The sequence below is a fragment of the Hyperolius riggenbachi genome, chromosome 8, assembly GCF_040937935.1.
Source record: "Hyperolius riggenbachi isolate aHypRig1 chromosome 8, aHypRig1.pri, whole genome shotgun sequence".
In the NCBI taxonomy this organism is placed as follows: domain Eukaryota; kingdom Metazoa; phylum Chordata; class Amphibia; order Anura; family Hyperoliidae; genus Hyperolius; species Hyperolius riggenbachi.
The window spans coordinates 88,609,352-88,634,460 of record NC_090653.1 but is presented as its reverse complement, the minus strand read 5'-3'; the positions used below and the strand labels follow the sequence as shown (position 1 = coordinate 88,634,460).

General features: G+C 43.6%; 1 protein-coding gene across 2 annotated transcripts in view; it reads left to right on the top strand.

Moving 5' to 3' along the window:
- The first annotated feature begins 22,712 nt into the window (after positions 1-22,712).
- Positions 22,713-25,109, top strand: part of LOC137528247 (NTPase KAP family P-loop domain-containing protein 1-like) — a 31,551-nt gene continuing 29,154 nt past the window's right edge. For both annotated transcript variants that reach the window (XM_068249528.1, XM_068249527.1), the window contains exon 1: positions 22,713-22,821. In XM_068249528.1, the coding sequence (XP_068105629.1) occupies positions 22,758-22,821 (64 nt within the window). In that variant the 5' untranslated portion in view covers positions 22,713-22,757. The remainder of the gene's footprint in view (positions 22,822-25,109) is intronic.

Sequence of the window (25,109 nt, the reverse complement as noted above, 5' to 3'; positions counted from 1 at the left end):
CGCCTCTCCCACCTATCCGCTGATAAAAAGCCTGCATATTTTCTGGTGCCATCATAGGCACCCATATAGATATTGGTTATCTGGGGAAATTTTGGCACCCCCACTGCAATTCATTAGGTGATCTGGGGGGGGGGGGCTACTTTATGAGCTCTTTCCACCCAAAAGCTGCCTCAAACTCTAAATATTGTGGGATGGTCGTTTCATAGAAGCCTTAGAACTGATGCGGCTTGTGTGTTTCCGTAAGGCCAACTATGCGTTGCAACCCCTATCCGTCCACGCAGGTGCCGGAACCAGACATCCCTCAGTGCTACTTTGCTCCCCTTTCCTGTAGTGACTGTCCTCCACCGCAGTGCCCACTTTAGTGTCAGATTACAGTAGGGGGTAAAGACAGACCCCCTAACTCCCACACAAGGACTGCTTCCATCTGTGCCCATTGTCAAGGCTGGATTTATACATTTTAAACCCCCAGGCCAACTTTCTTGCAGCTTCCCTCCATATGCAGCACCCCCCTCCCCTCCTATTCCTTGTGCAGCTCCCCTCTTCCATATCAAGCATTCATGTACATTAGCCCCCCTTCAGTTATATACATCCCTTGGGCAGCAGCATCTATACGGATCCCTTGGGCAGCAGATCCCTATTTCCATGTGTTGCAACCTCTGTATTCCATTTGCAGCCTCTTCTTCCGTATGCAGCAATCTCTCTTCTACGTCCAGCCACCACTCAAGGCCCGAGCCTTGGTGGCCTTTCCAGAAATCAGGCCCTGACCAGCCTACAATTGCTGCTCTCCATAAAACCTCTTTAACCTTGTTCCCACTACAGAATACAGAGTGCAAAGGGAGAAACAAGCATTTTTCTTAAGGGACACCCAAGGTGAAAATAATTTTTTTTACTGTTGTATTGTTTTTGCTCAATTACACATTAATTGAAGAATGCCAGAGCTAAAATCTATGAACTATTGTACCTTTTTATCTTTTTCCTGACTCAGACAGGAACTGCTACTTACATACCTGATGTTTAACTCTTTGGAGCAGAGACTGAAAAAAAGGAACACAGCATAGTTATTTGTGTGCTAGGCAGTAGGCACTGTACATACACATGTCTATCTCATCATGTCACATGTCACCTCGGTTTAAAGTGAAACTTAACTCCATTGTGCTCCCGCACAAGCTCAGTTAGAGCAGTCTTAAAGTGTACCCGAGATGGCCGTTGTAGGTGTAGGACCCAGGCGCTTGTCCACCCCGACCATGCACCTGTTCCCGGGTATGTTCTGCGCCTATGCTGTGCTACTACGCAGGCAGAACGATCCCATCGGCGCATGCACAGAAGAGCGCAACCAGCCGGATTACCTGAGGGATTTCCTGGAGAATGGAGTGGCCGCAGAGGAAGGCTAGGTACCCCACGTACCTAATGGGGCAGGAGGAAGCCACAGGTAAGTATAAATACACCCACAATGCCCATCTCAGGTTCCCTTCACCTCAGTGTGGTCATCAATATCATCATTTTATGAGCTAGCACAGGTTAGAAAGTGATAGAAAGAATGATATTCAGGAGAACGTGTTACGTGCTCTCATAATTGAAGGAAAGCGGAAGAAAGACGATATTCTGGAGAACTAATTTGCCTAATTGATCGTTCCAGTCCTGACCTGCCCTATCTGTAAATAAGCATTAGAAAAAGGTTGATTAACATGCTTAACATGCTTATTTCACTTCTCAAGAAATTGCTTTGTTTATAAGCTGTGGTCAGAGCTCTGCATTATTTCTTTCTCCCTCTCCACTTATGTAGGAACTTTATAAATATATGTACATAGCTGTTCTCTGTGGTTTACATAGCTAGCTTTGTATTAAAAAATAAATAAATCATAATTTCATACTACATGGAGTTGGTAAAATTGATCTGTGATTGGCCAAAAAAGTTGAAGGTGTGTACCAGGTTTTAACTAGAAGCAAAGTTGTGTACACCCATTCAATTTTGATTGGCCAATATTACCTACACAATTTGTTACTAACATGTAAAATCTGTTGGCCTTTGTGCTCCCTGGAGGTGGAAAAATTGGCTAGTCATTAGCCAATCAGTATTGGATGTGTGTACCAGGCTTAAAGGGAACCTGAAGTGAGAGGTATACGGGAGGCTGCCATATTAATTTCCTTTTAAACAGTACCAGTTGCCAGGCAGTCCTGCTGATCTCTTTGGCTGCAGTAGTGTCTGAATAACACACCTGAAACAAGCATGCAGCTAACTTGTCAGATTTTTGTCAGAAGCATCTGATCTGCATGCTTGTTCAGGGTCTATGGCTAAAAGTAATAGAGACAAAGGCTCAGCAGTAAAGCCAGGCAACTGGTATTGTTTAAAACAGTGTGTCTCAATGTTTTATTAGTATGTACCCCTTTTAAAACCCTGTACTCACCAAGTACCCCCTAGCATAGTAAACATTATCACAAGTACCCCTTGACAAATATATATATAATCATAGTACATGAAAATTGGTTCTAAACAGTTTCCAAACATTTACTATTGCTTTTATTTAGCTAAAATACTAATTTGGTGTTGTTTAAATAAGATTTATCATCTTCTAAAACTCTAAATTTGTTATTCTTGGTTAAGTATATGAAGCCCAAGTCCCCCCTGGAACCATCAGAAGTACCCCCTGGGGTACGCGAACCACACGTTGAGAACCTAGGTTTGAAAAGGAAATAATATTGCAGCCTCTATGTACCTCTCACTCCAGGTTTCCTTTAAGGTTACACAAGCCAAAGGAAATGTAGCGCTATCCCAGGATCCCCATTCATAAATATAACAATGAATCCATTTTTTCTTACTACTCAAAATAAAATCCTTGTGCTGTTTATCTGTAGCTGCACAGTGGTACTTGTATGCAATGAGAAGCAGCAGAAGTAGCTGTCAGGCATCCTGAAGTGAATACGGCATCCATGTTACTGCTGACACTTGTTTTGCTGTTGATGTAAAGCACACGTATGCAAATTTGCACTGTTTGATTATCATAGTCCAGTTATTTACATATTTGCAAAGCTGAATATCTGGAAATATCTACTGTTTTTTTTTTTTTTTTTTTTTAGGAAAGCACAATAGCAGGACACATTTTTGCATTAGAGGTTTTATAAAAATATAAGTGGTTGTGGCTTTTCATGGCTTGCAGGGTAGAAGTGTTACTCATCAACTTCCATAATCCAATGTTTTCTAATGCTTTATAAATACGATAATAAATAAATAATGTGTGCCTTGTTTTTCAGACACGTGAAGGAGTGAAGTGCATGTTTTCTGATTGTCTACATAGTTACTTCCATAATGCATCACTGCAGGACAGTCTACACATGACATCCCATACTGCTTCACTGCAGGACAGTCTACACATGACATCCCATACTGCTTCACTGCAGGACAGTCTACACATGACATCCCATACTGCTTCACTGCAGGACAGTCTACACATGACATCCCATAATGTATCACTGCAGGACAGTCTACACATGACATCCCATAATGTATCACTGCAGGACAGTCTACACATTACGACCCATAATGCATCACTGCAGGACAGTCTACACATGATGACCCATAAAGCATCACTACCGGACAATGCACACATATCATCCCATAATGCATCACTGCAGGACAGTCTACACATGAAGCCCCATAATGCATCACTACCGGACAATGCACACATATCATCCCATAATGCATCACTGCAGGACCGTCTACACATGACATCCCATAATGTATCACTGTAGAACAGTCTACACATTACGACCCATAATGCATCACTGCAGGACAGTCTACACATGATGACCCATAAAGCATCACTGCAGGACGGTCTACACATGACGCCCCATAATGCATCACTACCGGACAATGCACACATATCATCCCATAATGAATCACTGCAGGACAGTCTGCACATGACGTCCCATAATGCATTACTGCAGGACAGTCTAAACATGACGTCCCTTAAGGCATCATTGCAGGACAGTCTACACATGATGCCCCATAATGCATCAGCCCAGGACAGTCTAAACATGAAATCCCATAATGCATCACTGCAGCACAGTCTAAACTTGACATCCCTATTCCCAAACACTAGCAAATATGTGAAAAAGGTGCACTGCTCAGGTCACAGTAAGCTGAAAAGTGTGTGGGTGGGGGGGCTGTGAAAATGTAAGCAATGTTGGGGGATAGTATTGCAGTGAAAATGGTGGCAGCTTACATTTACCTAACGTGACCCCGCATTGAGAGTTATTTGGAGGCTGCCGTATTTATTTCCCTTTACATAATACCAGTTGCCTAAAAGACCCTTGCTGTTCATCTGGTTTCGGTAATGTCTGAGTCACAACCCTGAAACAAGCATATTGCTAATGCACAGAGACTTGAGTCAGAGCACCTGATCTGCATGCTTGTTCAGGGTCCATGGCCACAAGAATTAGAGGACCAGCAGGACAGCCAAGCAACTTGTATTGTTTTAAAGGAAGTAAATGTGGAAGCATCCATATAACACTCAACTCAGGTTCCCTTTAAGAAGCACAAGAAAATAGTTGAAGCACTAGATGGATGAAGCTACGCTAGGTAAAAAAAAACAGGCAACAAAAGAGGAAAGAGGTCCTATGAACCAAGCTGCGCCACCAAAAAATAATGTCATTGATCTTTATTCCTATCAAAAAACACATAGACAACCATGAACAATTATTGATTTACTGGTATGCCTTTTTCAATAGGTAAAAAAACAAACAACTCTTCGTAGTGGATACAATGAAAAGCAGCAAAGCTATTTTCAACACACTTACAGAGATACAGTATATTGCTAAAAATACTTGTTACTTCAACACACCCATGAACTATAATGACACCACATACTTAATCTATAGGTGTTAATATAGAGTTGTCCCACCCTTTGCAGCTATAACACCTTCAACTCTTTGGGATGGCTTTCCACAAGGCTTAGGAGTTTGTAAGAATATTCAACCATTCTTCCAGAAGAGCATTTGTGAGGTCCAGCACTGATGATAGACGAGAATGCCGGGCTCAGTCACGGCTCTACCTGTAATACATCCCAGAGTTGTCATCAGGTTTAAGTCAGGACCCTGATAAGGCCAGCAGAGTTCCTCCACAATAAATTTGTTCATTCATGTCTTTATGGGCCTTGCTTTGTGCATTGGAATAGGAAGGATTCATTCCCAAACTATTACCACTAAGTTGAGAGCATGAAATTGTCCATAATTACTTGGTATCCTACAGCATTCAGAGATTGTTCCACTGCCACCAATAGGTCAAGCCCAACCCCTGGAAAACAACCCCACATAGTTATCCCCCCCTCCACCAAACGTTGCACTTGACACAAAGCAGTCAGGCAAGTACCGTTCTCCTGGCATCTGCCAAACCCAGACTCATCCATCATAGACATAAACATAGAAGCATGATTCAATACTCCAGAGAACATGGCACATATGCAAATAACTTTTTCTCCCAAGTTTTCTCTTAGCTGATATTTTCATACCTTGTCAATAAAATACCCTTAAACCACCAAGAAGCAAGTAAATAATCAGAATAATGTTGATAGCACTTTTTCGCCAACTGTTGGTACTTTTTCTATTGCAAAGTGCTGAAAAATTATTTTAAACAGAAGATGAAAAATTATCTCCTTGGAGAAAACTCAGGAGAAAAAGTGAATTGCATATAGGCCCATGTCACCACCACTTTAGATTCCAGTGGCAGCATGCTTACTCCACTGCATCCAATGGTTTGCATTGCCCTTGGTGATCTAAGGATTGGATGCAGCGGCTCGACCGTAGGAACCCATTCCATGGAGCTCAATGCACTGCTCTTGAGCTAATCTGAAGAGCAGTGCTTGAGCTTAGCTGAAGGTCAAATGAAATTTGGAGGTCTGTAACTATTGTTTCTGCAGATAGTTGGCAACTCCTGTGCAATGTGAACTTCAGTATGGACTGACCCTGTTTACTGGGAGTATTAATCTTAACAGTAAATTTGCAACCACCCCACACAAACCCTACATGTTTCAGCCCCTCAAACTGGAGGGTTTTGTCATAGGAAAAAATGTGTGGAAAAAAGTGGTAAATAAAAGCCCCTTAGCACTGGGCACTTTTTTCCCCTGACGAAGCCCCCCAGTTTGAGGAGGTGAAACATACAGGGATTTTGTGGGGTGGTTGTAACATACAGGGATTTTGTGGGGTGGTTGTAAATTTACTGTTAGCAGCATGAGGTAGAAGTAATACTCCCAGTCTTTTAGACGGGGGTCTACGCTCTTTCACAAACCTCCTACCCACTGCTGTACAAGTTACCAGTTTGTCAGTCATAGCTCTATCTCGTTTTTAGCTTAATTAATTAAAAGTTACATTTTATTGAATCCTGGTGAAGGAAAGTGAAAGAAAGAACAGTTTTCTGGAGAACTCATTTACCTAATTGATATTTCCAGTCCTGTCCTGTCCTCTCTCTAAATAAACATTAGACAAAGGTTGATTAACATACCTAACTTGCTTATTTCACTTCTCAAGAAATTGTCTTGTCTACAAGCTATGACCAGAGTTCTGCATAATTTTTTTTTCTTTCACTCCGCTTATATAAGAACTATATAAATCTCTGTACATTTTTTTGTGCTTTTCTCTGTAGTTTATATAGCTGTCTTTATATTAAAAAAAAAAAAAATAACGAAAAACTTAATTTTTCAATGCAAAATGTTGACTATTTAAATGTGTACCGGAACTGTGGTACAAAGACTAAAGGTGCGTACACACGTCAGATAAAAGTCTTTGGAAAATGAAAGATCACAGACCAATTTAACCCCCTTTCATGTAGTATGAGAGCCATACCTACACAGTCTATTCTATGGAGCTGAAATCCCCATCAGATAAAAATCTTTGCAAAATGCTGCACACAAAGACACTGTACACATGCAACAGATCAGTATCTGCAAAAGATCAGTTCCTGCAAAAGATCCGTTCCTGCAAACCGCATTCATAGTCTATGATATCTGCAGATCTCATACACATCTTGTTTAACGGACAATTATCTGTAGACCAGATCCACCAGGTTGGATCTTCAGATCGGCAGATAATTGTCTGATCTGCAGATGAATGTCCATTAACCACTTTACCCCCGCGCGTACGTATTTCTCCGCCCCTTTTTCCATCCTTTCACCCCCAGGGACGGAGAAATCCGTACTTTGCGCACTCCCGCCGCTGTCCGCGCTCCCGCTCGTAAACACGCCGCCCGCCGCTAGTAAACACGCCGCCGCCCCGCTCGCCCAGAGATCAACGAACGGGAAAATCCATTCCCGTTCGTTGATCTAAGCCCCGCAATGATCTGCTGCCGCTCGGCTGAGCAGCGCGATCATTGTGAGCAATAACAAAGTCCCAGCCTCTTTTTACTTCCTGCAAGCGTCCGGAAGGACGCGTGCAGGTCGCATGAAACAAATTGGTAATGTTGCCATCTTGTGGCCAAATAGTAAAACTACACCCTAACCATTTTTTACACACAAATAAACTTGTTTTACCTCCCACACTCCCCAATTTTTTTTTTTTTGTAATTAAAAAAAAAATAAAAAATTTACAATTAAAAAAAATACATAAATAGTTACCTTAGGGACTGAACTTTTTAAATATTTATGTCAAGAGGGTATAACACTGTTACTTTATAAACTATGGGCTTGTAATTAGGGATGGACGCAAAACTGAAAAAAATGCACCTTTATTTCCAACTAAAATATTGGCGGCAAACATTGTGATAGGGACATCATTTAAACGGTTTTATAACCGGGATAAATAGGCATATACATTTAATGGGTTTTAATTACAGTAGCATGCATTATTTAAAAACTATAAAGGCCGAAAACTGAAAAATAATAAATTTTTTCCCACATTTTTTCCTATTTTCCCATTAAAACACATTTAGAATAAAATTATTCTTGGCATAATGTCCCACCTAAAGAAAGCCTAATTGGTGGCGAAAAAAACAAGATATAGTTCATTTCATTGCGATAAGTAATGATAAAATTATAGACGAAGGAATGGAAGGAGCGCTGAAAGGTGAAAATTGCTCTGGTGGTCAGGGGGTAAAACCCCTCAGTTGGGAAGTGGTTAAACAAGGTGTGTATGAGGATCTGCAGATATCATAGACTATGAATGCACATTGCAAGAATGGATCTTTTGCAGGGATTGATCTTTTGCAGACACTGATCTGTTGCATGTGTACAGCATCTTTGTGTGCAGCATCTTGCAAAGATTTTATCTGATGGGGAGTTCCGCTCCATAGAATAGACTGTGTAGAGCATGGCTCTCATACTACATGAAAGGGGGTAAAATTGGTCTGTGATCTTTCATTTTCCAAAGACTTTTATCTGACGTGTGTACGCACCTTTAGCATCTAGCAGCAAAGGTACATACACACATTCAATTTTTTCAATTTTAATTGGCCAATATTACCTACACAATTTGTTAATAGCATTCAAAATCTGTTTGCCCTCATGCTCTGTGTAGGTGGAAAAATTGGCTCTTCTTCATTCTAAGTCCAGTTGTGTTTTTACTAGCAAACGGGGTTTTTTTCATGAAGTTCTCTTTTATTCTTCAATTGTTTCTTCAGAAAGCAGGTGATAAGTGTAGATACAACATCAGACCTTCACTTCACATAAAAATGCCTGACACGTGTTTCGCGGCCATAAGTCGCTTCCTCAGAGGCACACCACAAACAAAACATCCAAAGTCTAGGACATAAAAACCACCAGCGCGATCTGAAGTGAGTGAAAAGAGATATCCTCAATGCCGTCCCAGTGTGAGTGGGCTTCCAGAGTCTCTGTCTCTGGCAGCCCACTCACACTGGGACGGCGGGCTAAAGGCTGCACAGTCGCAATCGCGGCAAAGCGTACTGCGCAGCCGCGGATCAAGGCGGCGGCCATCTTAGGGGTGCCATCGATGCGACCCGTTCGGTGGGGTCGGGGCAAGCCCTGGGGGAACAGAAAGGCCTACATTGACGGCGGAATGGAGCGGAGGATGCACAGGGCGTCCTCCGTGGATTCTGCTAACAAAAAGGGAAAGTGTAACTTTCTCCATTTTGGCCTCGGAAGTCCTTTAACAGTTGGATCTGTGGAGATGCAGTCATTGGTGTAAAGTGAGTAGAGCAGTGGGGAGACCACGAAGCCCTGGGGTGCACCAGTACTGACTGTCACAGAGGTTGATAAATGTTTCCCAAGTCTAACCTGCTGTCTCCTGTCGGTTAAGAAATTGGTTATCCATTTGCAGATGGATTCAGGAATGTGTAGCTGGGACTGCTTGCTGTGTAACAGCATTGAAATTATGGTATTAAATGCAGAGCTGAAATCTATGAATAATATTCTGATGTAGGTTCCTAGGGTGTCTAGATGCTGTAGTATATTATGCAAACACATGTTTATGGCATAGTATGTGAATCTATTAGACCTGTAGGCAAATTGCAGAGAGTCAAGTAGGGGATCTGTGATAGATTTCAGAAAAGCCATTATCAGTTATTCAAATGCTTTCATGACCAATGTTGTCAGGGCGATAGGCCTGTAATCGTTTAAGCATGTAGGTTTTGATTTTTTAAGGATTGGTACAATGGTTAAGCGTTTAAAGCAGGCACGAACAGTTGAGAGTTCCAGAGATGATTTGAATATGTCTGCAAATACAGGCACTAATTGATCGGCACAGAATTTCAAATATATGTCGCAGACACAGATTGCACTTTTATATACTAGGGGGCAGCGACGAGGCGGCAGATGCGGCAGACTCATGCTGAATCTTGCTGAAATCAATCGGAAATCAGCCTGTGGGCAGCCAATAAATCTCTCTCTAATCAGATCCAATCAGAGAGAGAGAGATGTCTCTTGGTCGCTCTTATGCATGCAACAAAAAATCAAACAACAAACGCAAAACACATCACCTTGTGTTATAAAGCAAAACACATCACCTTGTGTTATAAAGCAAAACACATCACCTTGTGTTATAAAGCAAAACACATCACCTTGTGTTATAAAGCAAAACACATCACCTTGTGTTATGTCCATTTGCTTGTTTTGCAGTTGCTTCATGGCCGTTTCTACGGCCGTGCGGGGAGTGCCGCCGCCCGGGGCGCTGCTGGGAGGGGGGCGCTGTGGTGGAGGGGGGAGCTGCAGCCACGGGGAGGGCAGCCCGACCTCTCCCTCCCTTCCTCTCCCCGGGCCGCCCTCCGTGCGATCCCCCCTCGGAGTGCAGAGTAATGCAGCAGGGAAGCGCTATGCAAAACTACTCACCTCGCTGGCTCCAAGCGCTGCTCTCTCGCCGCCAGTCTCCTCTCTCTGCCTACACGCTGATACACACACACGCTGCTTCCTGTTTAGCAGCGTGTGTGTGTATCAGCGTGTAGGCAGAGAGGAGACTGGCGGCGAGAGAGCAGCGCTTGGAGCCAGCGAGGTGAGTAGTTTTGCATAGCGCTTCCCTGCTGCATTACTCTGCACTCCGAGGGGGGATCGCACGGAGGGCGGCCCGGGGAGAGGAAGGGAGGGAGAGGTCGGGCTGCCCTCCCCACGGCTGTGGCTCCCCCCTCCATCATGGGGGGCACCTACCTAACCTATACTGGGGCAGCTACCTATCTAACCTATCCTGGGGGGCACCTACCTATCTAACCTATCCTGGGGGGCACCTACCTAATCTAACCTATCCTGGGGGGCACCTACCTAATCTAACCTATACTGGGGGCACCTACCTAATCTAACCTATACTGGGGGCACCTACCTATCTAACCTATCCTGGGGGGCACCTACCTATCTAACCTATCCTGGGGGGCACCTACCTAATCTAACCTATACTGGGGGGCACCTACCTAATCTAACCTATACTGGGGGGCACCTACCTATCTAACCTAAACTGGGTGGCAGCTACCTATCTAACCTATCCTGGGGGGCACCTACCTAATCTAACCTATACTGGGGGACACCTACCTAATCTAACCTATACTGGGGTCACCTACCTATCTAACCTAAACTGGGTGGCAGCTACCTATCTAACCTATACTGGGGGCACCTACCTAATCTAACCTATACTGGGGGCACCTACCTATCTAACCTATACTGGGTGGCAGCTACCTATCTAACCTATACTGGGGGCACCTACCTAATCTAACCTATACTGGGGGGCACCTACCTAATCTAACCTATACTGGGGGGCAGCTACCTAATCTATACTGGGGCAGCTACCTATCTAACCTATACTGGGGGGCACCTACCTATCTAACCTGGGGGGCAGCTACCTAATCTAACCTATACTGCGGGGGCAGCTACCTAATCTAACCTATACTGGGGGGCAGCTACCTATCTAACCTATACTGGGGGCAGCTACCTATCTAACCTATACTGGGGGGTAGCTACCTATCTAACCTATACTGGGGGGCAGCTACCTATCTAACCTATACTGGGGGCACCTACCTAACCTATACTGGGGACACCTACCTAACCTATACTGGGGGCCAGCTACCTATCTAACCTGGGGGGCAGCTACCTAATCTAACCTATAATGAGGGGGCAGCGACCTAATCTAACCTATACTGGGGGGCACCTACCTATCTAACCTATACTGGGGGGCAGCTACCTATCTAACCTATTCTGGCTACCTATATTAGAGGCACCCACCTAGCTAACCTGTACTGGGGACACCTACCTATCTAACTTATACCGGGGACGCCTGCCTATCTAACTTATACTGTGGGCAACTATACTGGCTACCTATGCTGGAGGCACCTACCTGGCTAACCTATACCGAAGGCAACTATACTGGCTCACCTATGCCTGGCTACCTATACTGGGGGGACCTATAGCTGGCTACCTATACTGGGGTACCTATTCTAGGGGGAATCTATACTGAGTGCAACTAGACCTGGCTAACCTACACTGCGGGCACCCATACCTTGCTTCGGGGGGGGGGGGCGCAATTTTTACACCCTCGCCCTGGGTGCATTTTAGCCTAAAAACTGCACTGAGTTGCTTCTATCCTACACTGCAAAGTGACTTCTTCTCCCAACAATTAGCTAGCACCCTTGACCAAAGCAATGTGGTCGGTAACAATGTCAGAGTGGCCAACTCCAACGCAAAGTCAAGAGATGCCTGACAACAGTACCGATGGCCTGATCTTTATACACTTCATATTCCATAGAAGACAATAGCAACCCATTGATTACTCTGAAGACTTATTGATATTAACCAGATCTCCCATGTAATGGGTGGAATAGGTCCAGGGCCATATCCTGTCTATCTCTCACTCCCTCCCTAAAGTTGGCAGATTAGTGTCCTGCCCTGGGTCAAGTATCTACTTATGAACAATTAAGACATTTTAGACTCTCCCTATCTGCATTTAGTTACATATCTATCTAGACAATTAAGAATTTATATATGAAAGCAATCACTATCTTGATCCATTAAATGTTAATAGCCTGTGAGTCATTTAGGGCATACGTGTCCTCTACATGCTGCTGGTCCAGACCTACTTCTCATAAAAAAGTATTAAAGTGGTCCTCAGACCTAAATAAACACATTCATACAAGATGGAAATATAAGAGTGGACAGAGGCGCCAGCAGGATAAAACGTTCTAAAAGGCTTAAAATCCCTCAGGAGGTGGTGGTGGTGGACTCGCCTCCCCGAAGCAGACAAGATACCGTCAGTTTTATCTTAACAGGTTTATTAATATACTCCAAAACAAACAGTGCTACATGTTTCACGGGTATGTTCCCGCATCCTCAGGCAATAAACAGATAGGAGTATTGTAACGATTGGTGTCAGCAACAGCTCTTCTGATTACTGGTGATCTGCAGTATCACCACTAATACAGATGCTATATCTGATTATATGGTGATCTGCAGAATCACCAATAATGCTAATATAACGCCAAAACACACACATCTGATTTTTACTATGAACACAAATTTATGATCCTGTCTGAGACTATAATACAGTAAAATATAACTTTTAATTCATCTCTTATAAAACGTCAGTTTAATACTGAATTCTTTATTACATTTGTTTAATTTTATTCTTTTTCCTCTTTTAATTACTTTCTAATACTTTGCTGGGCAGTCTAACTGTATTTGCCCCTCAAACTGGGCCAATATACTATAATTGGTCAGCTGAGGTTTCTGCCCACCGCAAGGCAAAAATATATACAAATGCTGATTGGATTCTACAGAGATATAAGAAAACCCTCCACCTAAACCAATGGTTTATAAGAGATGAATTAAAAGTTATATTTTACTGTATTATAGTCTCAGACAGGATCATAAATTTGTGTTCATAATATAACGCCACCAAGGTACTAGACAAGTGTAAGGTGTTTGATGCAACAGTAATACAAAGAGCACAGGCAATTGCAGCAGTAAGGGAAGGCTGAAACACAGTGTAACTACAGGGAGTGCAGAATTATTAGGCAAATGAGTATTTTGACCACAACATCCTCTTTATGCATGTTGTCTTACTCCAAGCTGTATAGGCTCGAAAGCCTACTACCAATTAAGCATATTAGGTGATGTGCATCTCTGTAATGAGAAGGGGTGTGGTCTAATGACATTAACACCCTATATCAGGTTTGCATAATTATTAGGCAACTTCCTTTCCTTTGGCAAAATGGGTCAAAAGAAGGACTTGACAGGCTCAGAAGAGTCAAAAATAGTGAGATATCTTCAGAGGGATGCAGCACTCTTAAAATTGCAAAGCTTCTGAAGCGTGATCATCGAACAATAAAACGTTTCATTCAAAATAGTCAACAGGGTCGCAAGAAGCGTGTGAAAAAACCAAGGTGCAAAATAACTACCCATGAACTGAGAAAAGTCATGCATGCAGCTGCCACGATGCCACTTGCCACCAGTTTGGCCATATTTCAGAGCTGCAACATCACTGGAGTGCCCAAAAGCACAAGGTGTGCAATACTCAGAGACATGGCCAAGGTAAGAAAGGCTGAAAGACGACCACGACTGAACAAGACACACAAGCTGAAACATCAATAATGGGCCAAGAAATATCTCAAGATTTTTCTAAGGTTTTATGGACTGATGAAATGAGAGTGAGTCTTGATGGGCCAGATGGATGGGCCCGTGGCTGGATTGGTAAAGGGCAGAGAGCTCCAGTCCGACTCAGACGCCAGCAAGGTGGAGGTGGAGTACTGGTTTGGGCTGGTATCATTAAAGATGAGCTTGTGGGGCCTTTTCGGGTTGAGGATGGAGTCAAGCTCAATTCCCAGTCCTACTGCCAGTTTCTGGAAGACACCTTCTTCAAGCAGTGGTACAGGAAGAAGTCTGCATCCTTCAAGAAAAATATGATTTTCATGCAGGACAATGCTCCATCACACGCGTTCAAGTACTCCACAGCGTGGCTGGCAAGAAAGTATAAAAGAAGAAAAACTAATGACATGGCCTCCTTGTTCACCAGAGCTGAACCCCATTGAGAACCTGTGGTCCATCATAAAATGTGAGATTTACAAGGAGGGAAAACAGTACTCCTCTCTGAACAGTGTCTGGGAGGCTGTGGTTGCTGCTGCACGCAATGTTGATGGTGAACAGATCAAAACACTGACAGAATCCATGGGTGGCAGGCTTTTGAGTGTCCTTGCAAAGAAAGGTGGCTATATTGGTCACGGATTTGTTTTTGTTTTGTTTTTGAATGTCAGAAATGTATATTTGTGAATGTTGAGATGTTATATTGGTTTCACTGGTAAAAATAAATAATTGAAATGGGTATATATTTGTTTTTTTGTTAAGTTGCCTAATAATTATGCACAGTAATAGTTACCTGCACACACAGCTATCCCCCTAAAATAGCTATAAACTAAAATCAAACTAAAAATGACTTTCAAAAATATTCAGCTTTGATATTAATGAGTTTTTTGGGTTCATTGAGAACATGGTTGTTGTTCAATAATAAAATTATTCCTCAAAAATACAACTTGCCTAATAATTCTGCACTTCCTGTATAGTGATTCAGACTTTACTGCAGAAGTATATTTCCGAGGAGCGGGAATAACAAGAACCCCTCAGCCTAGGCTAGACCTAGTGCTGAGGGTTTAGAGTAGTCAGAAAGGCAGATTCGGCAACACACGGACCGAATCAGAATCAGAATCAGAATTTATTATCGCCAAGTACAACGGTGGATTGTACCCGGAATTGGTTTTGGCGCATACAGGGTCGTTGATGAAGAAACAAGAAATAGCATACAGTTAAGCATGGCACATACATAGGAAAAGCATACATAGGACAACATTACAGCTTGTGCGCACAATTAAGCAGAGTGCAGCATTGCATACAGTTAAGCATGGTACATACATATAAACAATAAAAACAATTAAAGTAAAAATAAAAAAACAAGACAGAGCATTGCAGCATACACGTACAGTTAACGTAATACAACCATAGCAGGACATACACTGATAGCAGGAACAGAAAAAGAGTGGGACTGGAGCAGCAGCCTGAGAGCTGATATGAGCGCTGCCATTTTCGGCACTGGACGCTACACAGCGACACGCTCCCAACAAGACAGGTGCTACCGATAGTCCACGGAAGTAGAGAGAAAGCTGAGGGGCAACATGATGGAGGCGGACAGCAGAGTTCACTCGGGTCATATTGCCCAAGGAGTAGCGCTCCTGATTTCAAGTCCGCACGGCTGGGTAATGAGGGTGCAGACACAGTGGGGGCCCTGTGGGGCCAGGGGGCACCTTTGCTGGGCAGCAATGGTGGACGTGGGGCCAGGGGCAATGGTGGACGTGGGGCCAGGGGCCACCCCGGCTGGGCAGCAGCAGTGGTGGACAGGCCAGGGGGGTTTACCTTTGGTGGTGGCAGGACGCTGATGTCCAGATGCAGCAGGCAGCATCACCTCCTCTGTGGCTGCGATGGGGCAGCATCGGGCCCTCCATTGACGGTGGCGTGGCCGTGCTGATGACCTGATCTCAGGGTGACCTGTGGTGGAGGGGGTCCAGCAGGGGCCGGGGCTGCGATGGCCGTTCCCTTGGTGACTGGGGAAGCCACTGCAGTATAGGCCTCCTCTGCACGCGGGGAGTGTCCCACATGCCCGTGCTGGTGTCCTGGTCTCAGGGCGACCCGTGGTGGAGGGGGTCCGACAGCCCCAGCAATTCTGGCTGCGGACAAAGGGTAACCTGCCCGGCGATGGGGTGGTCTCTGGCGGCGGCCCTGGACGGCTGCTGATGGCGGCTGGAGCAGCCACCGGCCCCTGAAAATGTCGGAGCGGCGGCGCACGTGCTCAGCCCGCATGGCGGCCTCTTCCTAGGCGGCAGCCCCAGACGGCTGAGGGCAGTGTCGCTGCTGCCCTTCTCACTGTGGTCCCCGGCAGGAGAGATAGACCGCGGACAGCGTGGAGGCGAGCGGCGTCCCGGCTCCCCTGGCTGCAGCGAGTGGCGTCCCAGCTCCCGGCTCCCCTGGCTACTACGAGCGGCGTCCAGATTCCCCTGTCTGCAGCGATCCCAGTTCCCGGCTCCCCTGGCTACAACGAGCGGCGTCCAGGTTCCCCTGGCTTCAGCGATCCCCACCACGAGCACCTCCGAGGCCCCTGCATGATCCCCAGGTGGGTGGAGCTGGTCAGGAGGTTGCCAGCGGGGGAATTAGGGGGAAAGAAGAGAAAAGGACCGGAGCCCTGTGGCCGTGGCGTCCTGGCATGGCGCCATCTTAGATCTACAGAGGCAGTACAGAAGCAAGAGGCAAGATCAGAGTAGTGTCACAGGCAGAGTTCGGCAACCAGATCAAATAGGCAACGGCACAGAATCAGAAGACAGGAGAGTAGTCAGGCAAGCAAGAGGTCATAACAAATAATACAGTTCAATAGTACTTTAAGCTATCAAAGAATCTGACTCAGGTCTGAGAGCTAACACATATAGCATTCGCAACAGCAGACAAGGATCAACTGACAGGCAGGGTCTATATATACCTGGAGCACTCCTAAGCTCCACCCCCTTTACTCAACCAATCAGAAGAGCGACTGGAGTCAGCTGACCGGCAGGTCAGCTAACTGCCCTACTACCTGCATAAAGGTCCTGTCGCCTAGCGCACGTGTGACCCTCAGCCTCTGTGTACCAGAAAGGCTATGCAAAATGTCAGACTGTGAAAAGGCTGGGTTGGGGGAACTGCCGCCATGCCGCTGGCCGCAGCGGCGGTGTCCATGCTGCCCTGCAACACAGGTGCAGTGCTGGGAACTGACTGTGCAGCGGAAACCGCCGGCTGAGACGCAGAGACCGCCGCCATGTTTCTTACCGCGGCGGCGGTACTTCTGCTAGCCCTTACAAGTATACAGTATAGTCTCAAGGTCACGAATAGCGCCTCTGACAGGGCACTATTTGTGACCTTGAGACTATACTGTGTACTCCTATCTGTTTCTTGCATGAGGAAGCGGGAACATACATCCCATGAGGAAATGGACTAGTCCAAAACCTATCGGTTCTGTCATATTTTTACTTCTTACTCAAAAGTGACAGCAACATAGGAGAAAAGTAATCTATGACTCATTTTATATGTATTTGTACACATGTATTTTAAATTTTACAATTTTCGCGATAGTGGTCCTTTAAGAACTGTGATCCAGTAGCAAGTGCTTGCAATCCTTTCCTTAGCTAGATCGGACCATTGCAAGGGGTGCACAGAATTTAGAATTTAAAAAGCAACTGTCCGCAAACAGCTGAGTGTACAAATCTGCAGTAAGAAATTGTTTTTTTTTAAAGTGGGATTAAACATTTAACCACTTCCCAACCACAGGTTTTTTACCCTTTGCAAATCATGCGCCTCCAATTCATTTGCCAATAACTTTATTGTTACTTATCACAGCGTAATAATCCACATATTGTTTTTTTTTTTACACAAATTAGGCTTTGTTTGGGTGGTACGCTTTGCTAAGAATTATTTTATTTTATATGCATTTTAAAAGGAATAATAAGGAAACAATGAAAAATTATAATTTCTCAGTTTTCTGCCATTATAAATAAATAAAAATAAATAATAAATAATATATATTATAATTTATTATAATAATAAATATTATTATTATATTATTAATATAATAATAAACAAATAAAATGTTCTATGATAGATAAAACCCACAAGTTTTATTTACCCATTTGTCCTGATTATTACAATGTTTAAATTGTGTTCCTAGTACAATGTATAAAATTTTATTTGGAAATAAATGTGTATTTTTTTTTTTTTTTTTTACTATTTCAATAATTACAAGTCTTTGTTTACTAAAATAACAGTAATATACCCTCGTGGCATACATATTAAAAAGTCCCTAAGGTAACTATTTATTTATATATTTTTTTAAATGATGTCATTTTTTTTTTACAAGTGCGTTTTTTAGGTAATTGTGGGGTAAGCGTGAAGGGGGTTAAATAATAATAATAATAATAATAATAATAATAATGTATTTTCATGTTTCTATATAATAGTATGTGCAGGTGCATTTTTACATTTTGGCCATAAGATGACTCTCTACACTTAATTCCCGAGTACTGTATCCAGGTAGATATGTGTACCAGCTGTGAGGAACTGGTTAAACATGTGCCCATTAATTGTACAATCCTGTGGCTGATCCATGTTTCTGATTGCCACAGTAATCAATCGGAAATGATCAGTCATGCCCATTAACATCCAAATTTCCACCAACCTATTTGATCAGATTAATGGAATAAATTAGGAAACAAACGATTGCCGTAGGATCAGGGGTCGAGTCTTGCGTGAACGCGGGTGAACGGCGTCCACCCACTTTTTCTTCAAAGTGAACGCCGTTCACCCTGGCTTGTGTGGAGGGGGGCAGAGCAGGGAAGGCGAGCTATAGGGACAGCGGGGATGGGCGGACATCTCCCCCCCCATCCCTCACCTTTGTGCTCCCCTTCCTGCCTCTCCCCTCCAGCGTTTTTAAGTGTCGGGCCCGGCGGCGAAAGTGGGCGGAGACTTTCTGCGTTCCAGTCGCATGGGAGAAGACCAGACTAGCCGCACACAGAGCGGAGCGTCCCATGCGACTGGAAAGAGGTAAGTCTCCGCCCACTTTCGCCGCCGGGCCGACACTTAAAAACGCCGGAGGGGAGAGGCAGGAAGGGGAGCACAAAGGTGAGGGATGGGGGGGGAGATGTCCGCTCATCCCCGCTGTCCCTATAGCTCGCCTTCCCTGCTCTGCTCCCTCCGGGTGGGGGCACACCTGGCTACCTGGGCACATATACCCCTGACTACATATACTGGCCACATATACACCTGCCTACATATACTGGGGACATATACACCTGCCTACATATACTGGGGACATATACACCTGCCTACATATACTGGGGACATATACACCTGCCTACATATACTGGGGACATACACCCCTGCCTACATATACTGGGGACATATACACCTGCCTACATATACTGGGGACATATACACCTGCCTACATATACTGGGGACATATATCCCTGCCTACATATACTGGGGACATATACACCTGCCTACATATACTGGGGACATATACCCCTGCCTACATATACTGGGGACATATACACCTGCCTACATATACTGGGCATATATACCCCTGCCTACATATACTGGGCATATATACCCCTCGCTACATATACTGGGGACATATACACCTGCCTACATATACTGGGGACATATACCCCTGCCTACATATACTGGGGACATATACCCCTGCCTACATATACTGGGGACATATACCCCTGCCTACATATACTGGGGACATATACACCTGCCTACATATACTGAGAACATATACCCCTGCCTACATATACTAGGCATATATACCCCTGGCTACATATACTGGGGACATATACACCTGCCTACATATACTGGGGACATATACCCCTGCCTACATATACTGGGGATATACACCCCTGCCTACATATACTGGGGACATATCCCACTGGCTACATATACTGGGCACATATACCCCTGGCTACATATACTAGGCAACTATACCTCTGGCTACATATACTGGGGACACCTATAGACCTGGCTACCTAGGGGTACCTATTTTGGGGGAACTGCTGTCAGATTATCTGCATTTTTGTGGAATCGCTGTTATGTATTTTGGGGAACAGCTGCCAGATTATGTGTATGTTAGGGGAACGGCTGCTGCCAGATTACGTGTATTTTGGGGAACTGCTGCCAGATTGTGTATGTTTGGGGGACCACTACTGCCAGATTATGTCTTTTGGGTGTTACGTGTATTTTGGGTGATCCGCTGCCAGGTTTTGCGTATTTTGGGGAACTGCTTCCAAATTATGTGTATGTTGGTGGACAGAGCTGGGACAAGGTCCTCCAGCACCCAAGGCTGAGACACCAAAGTGCGCCCCTCCATCCCTTCCACCCCAGCTGTCACACACTGACTGCTATTAGACTAAGAGGGCCACAGGGCCCACAACCTCCCCAACACCTTAATATCTAGTTATCTGGCTTGCAGTCACTGCCATGTATCCCCTTTTCTTATTTCTTTCTGCTTTAAACACAATTGGGAATGACAGCTGAATGAATTGTGCGCCCCCTCCTACACTGCGCCCTGAGGCTGGAGCCTCTCCAGCCTATGCCTCGGCCTGTTGGTGGAACTGCTGCTGCCACATTGTCTATTTTGGGGGAACCACTTCCATATTATCTGTATTTTGGAGGAACTTCTACCAGATTATGTGTCTTTTTGGTGAAATGCTGTCAGATTACATCAATTTTTGGGGGATACACTACGGCAGAGCTCAAACTTCTTTGGCAGACCTTTTACATCACTGCTAAGGTCATGTATATTTGGCCCCACCCATGACCACGCCCACGGTGTGCTTGACCACACCCATTTTTGGCGAGCCGCGCTTCGCGCCGCGCAGAGGTTCTCCAGGTGAGTCCACTCACTTCTTTTCCCAGGACCAGACCCCTGCGTGGGATTGTACTGTTAATAGGCTCCTTAAGAAAAGGTACTTAAATTTTAGTTTGGGGAGTTAAATTCCACTTTAAAGTGATCCAAGGTAGATCTGCAAAATGACTGATGCTTTCAGCAACCTTGAAAACCAAAGTACCGGTAACTCACATCCATTATCTGTAAATACAACTAACCTGAACCTTGCTAGAATATAATTATTTATTTATTTATTTAAGTATTTATATAGCACCGACATATTATGTGACTAGTATAGCAATGAGCAACACATTCCTCCTGTTTTTTTGTTTTGTTTTATTTTTTTTATAAATTCTTCTATGGTAGGGGAACTGAGTAGCTGCTGATCAATTAGTTAAGCTTTGATTTGCTAAAATTAATTCTGTTCCTGGGTCAGTGGTTATTTGTATGCATTTAGTTCACCTCTAGGACTACCATCTTTACTATCAGACAAGGGCCCATATGTAATTACCTTTTCACCTGAGTTTTCTCCTAGGTGATATTTTCACAACTTGCAAATAAAATGCCTTTTAAACCACCAGCAAGCAAGAAAATACTCAAAATAATTTTGATAGTACCTTTTTTATCAACTTTTAGGTACTTTTTAAATTGTGAAATGCTTAAAAGTTCTTTTAAAAAGAAAAAGAACATTATCTCCAAGATAATTGTCTTTTTCTTTTTAAAAGAACCTTTAAGCATTTCACAATTGAAAAAGTACCTAAAAGTTGATGAAAAGTTATAGTTGATAAAAATTATTTTGAGTATTTTCTTGCTTGCTGGTGGTTCAAAGGGCAGTTTATGACAAGGGCCCATATGCAATTCCATTTTTCTGCTGAGTTTTCTCCTAGGTGATATTTTCAAACTTGTCAGTAAAATGCCTTTTAACTCACCAGCAGGCAAGAAAATACTTAAAGTAGTTTTGATAGTACTTTTCCACCTACTTTTTGGTACTTTTTCAATTGCAAAGTTCTGAAAAGTTATTCTAAATAGAAAATGAAAAATTATCCCCTAAGAGAAAACTCAGGAGAAAAAAATAATTGCATATGGGCCAAAGTGTGAAAATATCACTTAGAAGAAAATTCAGGAGAAAAAGCGAATTGCATATAGGCCATGGGCCCGTATGCAATTAACTTTTTCTCCTCCGTTTTCTCCTAGGCGATATTTTTAAACTTGTCAATAAAATGCCTTTAAAGCCACCAGAAAGCAAGAAAAAATCTGAATAATTCTAACATTACCTTTTCACCTACGGTACTTTAGGTACTTTTTCAATTGCAGAGTGCTGAAAAGTTGTTGTAAACAGAAGATGAAAAATTATCTCCTTGGAGAAAACATAGGAGAAAAAGGTGAATTGCATATGGGCCATGGTGTCCTATTAAGAGATGATGGTGGACAGAAGAAGGTCAATTGACATGCTGCCTGAACTAGGTGGATGACAGAAGTGTCTGGGAAGAAAGGAATGTCCAACCTGGCTGATTACTTTTAACTTCAAGTAAAATTAGGTATTTGGCTGTCACTAGATCGAGTCAGTAGCTTTTGGGTCAGGGGACAATCAGTGGGTGGGTGTATACGAGGAGCTGTAGATCTGCTGAAAGAGTAATCAGGAGAGGAACAATATTAACTGTCTAGTGATTCCAAACCATCTGACTGAAGCCAGCTTTGTGTGTAATTAAGCAGGAATAAGGCCAGGTATAATCACATCCTATTCTATGGAATTCAACATGACGCAACAAGTCATGTTCAGAGCTCTAACCACATACATATATAAGGCATCCTTTCCCTGATCATACTTCAGAGTAATCAATCTTGCTTGCCAGAAAACACCTTCGATTTCTTTGTTGGAGAGTTTGCTTCAGCATCACCTGATGGACTCAAACTGCTGTCTCATCTGCATTAACACAGCTGAAAGGACTGAAAATACCCAGAATGGTAAGTATGCCATTTTCCGGGATTCATCTTGTTGAGGTTAATGATGAATTATTGTTAACAAATGGTAGAGTTAGTGGTAGTAATAGTATACAGTTACAATAGCAGTTAAAGGATAAGTGTACTGTACTTGTAATATGAAAATCCCATTTGTAGTTATTAAGAGCAGTGAAGCAAATTTGTAGTTGACATCTGTTAAAAGGCATCTACACATCACAATGAGTTTTCCAACAAAGTATTTCAAATTTCTTAGCTATTTTTACACTACAGATTGCCTTGCAATAGCATCGCAATGCAACGGAGGCAAGGGGCTTGATTCACAAAGTGGTGCTAACCTACTTAGCACGTCTAAAGACTTTAGACGTGCTAACCAGGGTGCTAAGTAGGTTAGCACCGGATTTCTCAAACAGATCGTGCGCTAACTTTGCGCGCGCAAAGTTTTACGCGTGCAAAGTTTTATGCGCGCTAAGTCCCATAGCCTTTAATGGGCACTTCGTGCGGAGCGCTCTGTGCAGTGCGCGTGTAAAGTTTTACGTGCATAAAGTTTTATGCGCGAAAAGCTCATTTAGACGTGCTAAGGGGGTTTTCACAGGCGTGCTAACAGTTAGCACCGCTTTGTGAATCAAGCCCAAGAAGTTACCTACAGGTTAGGAGTGAGATACAATCCATACAGTGAAGCATGCAATACATTGAAAGTATGCTTCACCGCCACTGTAAACATGCATGTTTCCCAGTAAATATGCTGCATGCTGTGCATTATTCCGTTGGAACTCATCGTAATGCACCGCTGATGCACTGTTGTGAATGTACCATAAAAATATAATAGCATGACAAATGATGCAATTACATTTTTGCTGCAACAGAACACAACGGACACAGTGTGAAGGAAGCCTGAAATGTTATCTGCAGACACAGCCACATAGGTACCTCAGTTTTCCTGCCTGAGTATTGGGTGATCAGTGCAGTTGATGTACCTCCAGAGTTGCAAAACGATCTTCTTTGTACAGCTTACTCCATGTACAGGAAGAGGAGAGTTTCTGGGCAGTTTACTGAGCAGTGCATTTCACAGGTAGAGCTAAAAAGTACATATCTAATGCCCTTCAGGTTGAGGGGGGGGGGGGGGGGGCATGGGTGAGTTAGGTGAGTTAGCTATTTGAGTATCCAGACCGTATTAAAATTTTAAGACATGCAGAGAAACCTGAAAACTGAAAAAGACAGCTATCTTTAGCAACATTAAATTACAAAACGTCTTGGGTAGTGCTGTTCCATCTTCCATTGAGTATCCAGTCACTGCAAATCTTACCACTAGGATAGTACAAGGGGCTAAAGGGAATCTAAAAGCCCACCTCATCCTTCCCATAGAATTTAGCCTTCTTTAATGTGGCCACACGCCATACAATTTTTAAAATATGTTTTTAATTCAAGAATTGCAATCATTTTTTCTGATTGATTGTAACATTTTAACAATCTGACCAATGTCCCACACACATGTGTTCAAATTTTCCCCAATTATAAAATAAATGATTGAAAACTCAGAACAAATTGCTTGGATTTGTACAATCTACCCTACACCATTCAATTTTCCTAAAAATTTATCAGAAAAATCCACTACTCCCAATCTTGTTTTATCAAACAAGAATTGGAAATTCGATCAGAACTCTCAAATGAATGAAAAAAAAGTGTTTGATCTTTCAGGACAACTGATTGTTTTTATCAAATTGCCGTAAAAAATGTTGTTGTATGGTGTGTGGCAACCTTTACACAGACACTACTTGCAATTGTTTATCCTTACATGAGCAAGTACATACTCCCATAATGCATTGCTTCCGGCCAGTGAGTCAATATGCAAATCATTACTCCATGTGGTGGCAGCGCCAGCTTCAGATTTTATGGGGGGGGGGGGGGCTCAATGGTTGGCAGGCGGGACTCACAGGGGCACCCCCCCAAAAAAAACAGGTAAGGTGCAAGTGCGGCATGCTAATCGCGCCACGTCAGGTAATGCCAGGTATAGGTGCCACCAGTATAGGTAGCATAGTTGCCCCAGTATCCTACCTAATAAAACCCTAATGTCTCTGCGTCTGTCCGTGTGTCAGCGCGCGCATGCGCTCGGTGCTATTCGTGACAGACCTAGCCCTAAGTCACTAGTATGTAATAAAGTTGTCCCTAGTATAGGTAGCCAGTATAGTTGCCTCCAGTATAGGTAGTATAGTTGCCCCAGTATAGCTAGTTTAGTTGCCCCCTGTATAGGTAGTATAGTTGCCCCCAGTATAGCTAGTATAGTTGCCCCAGTA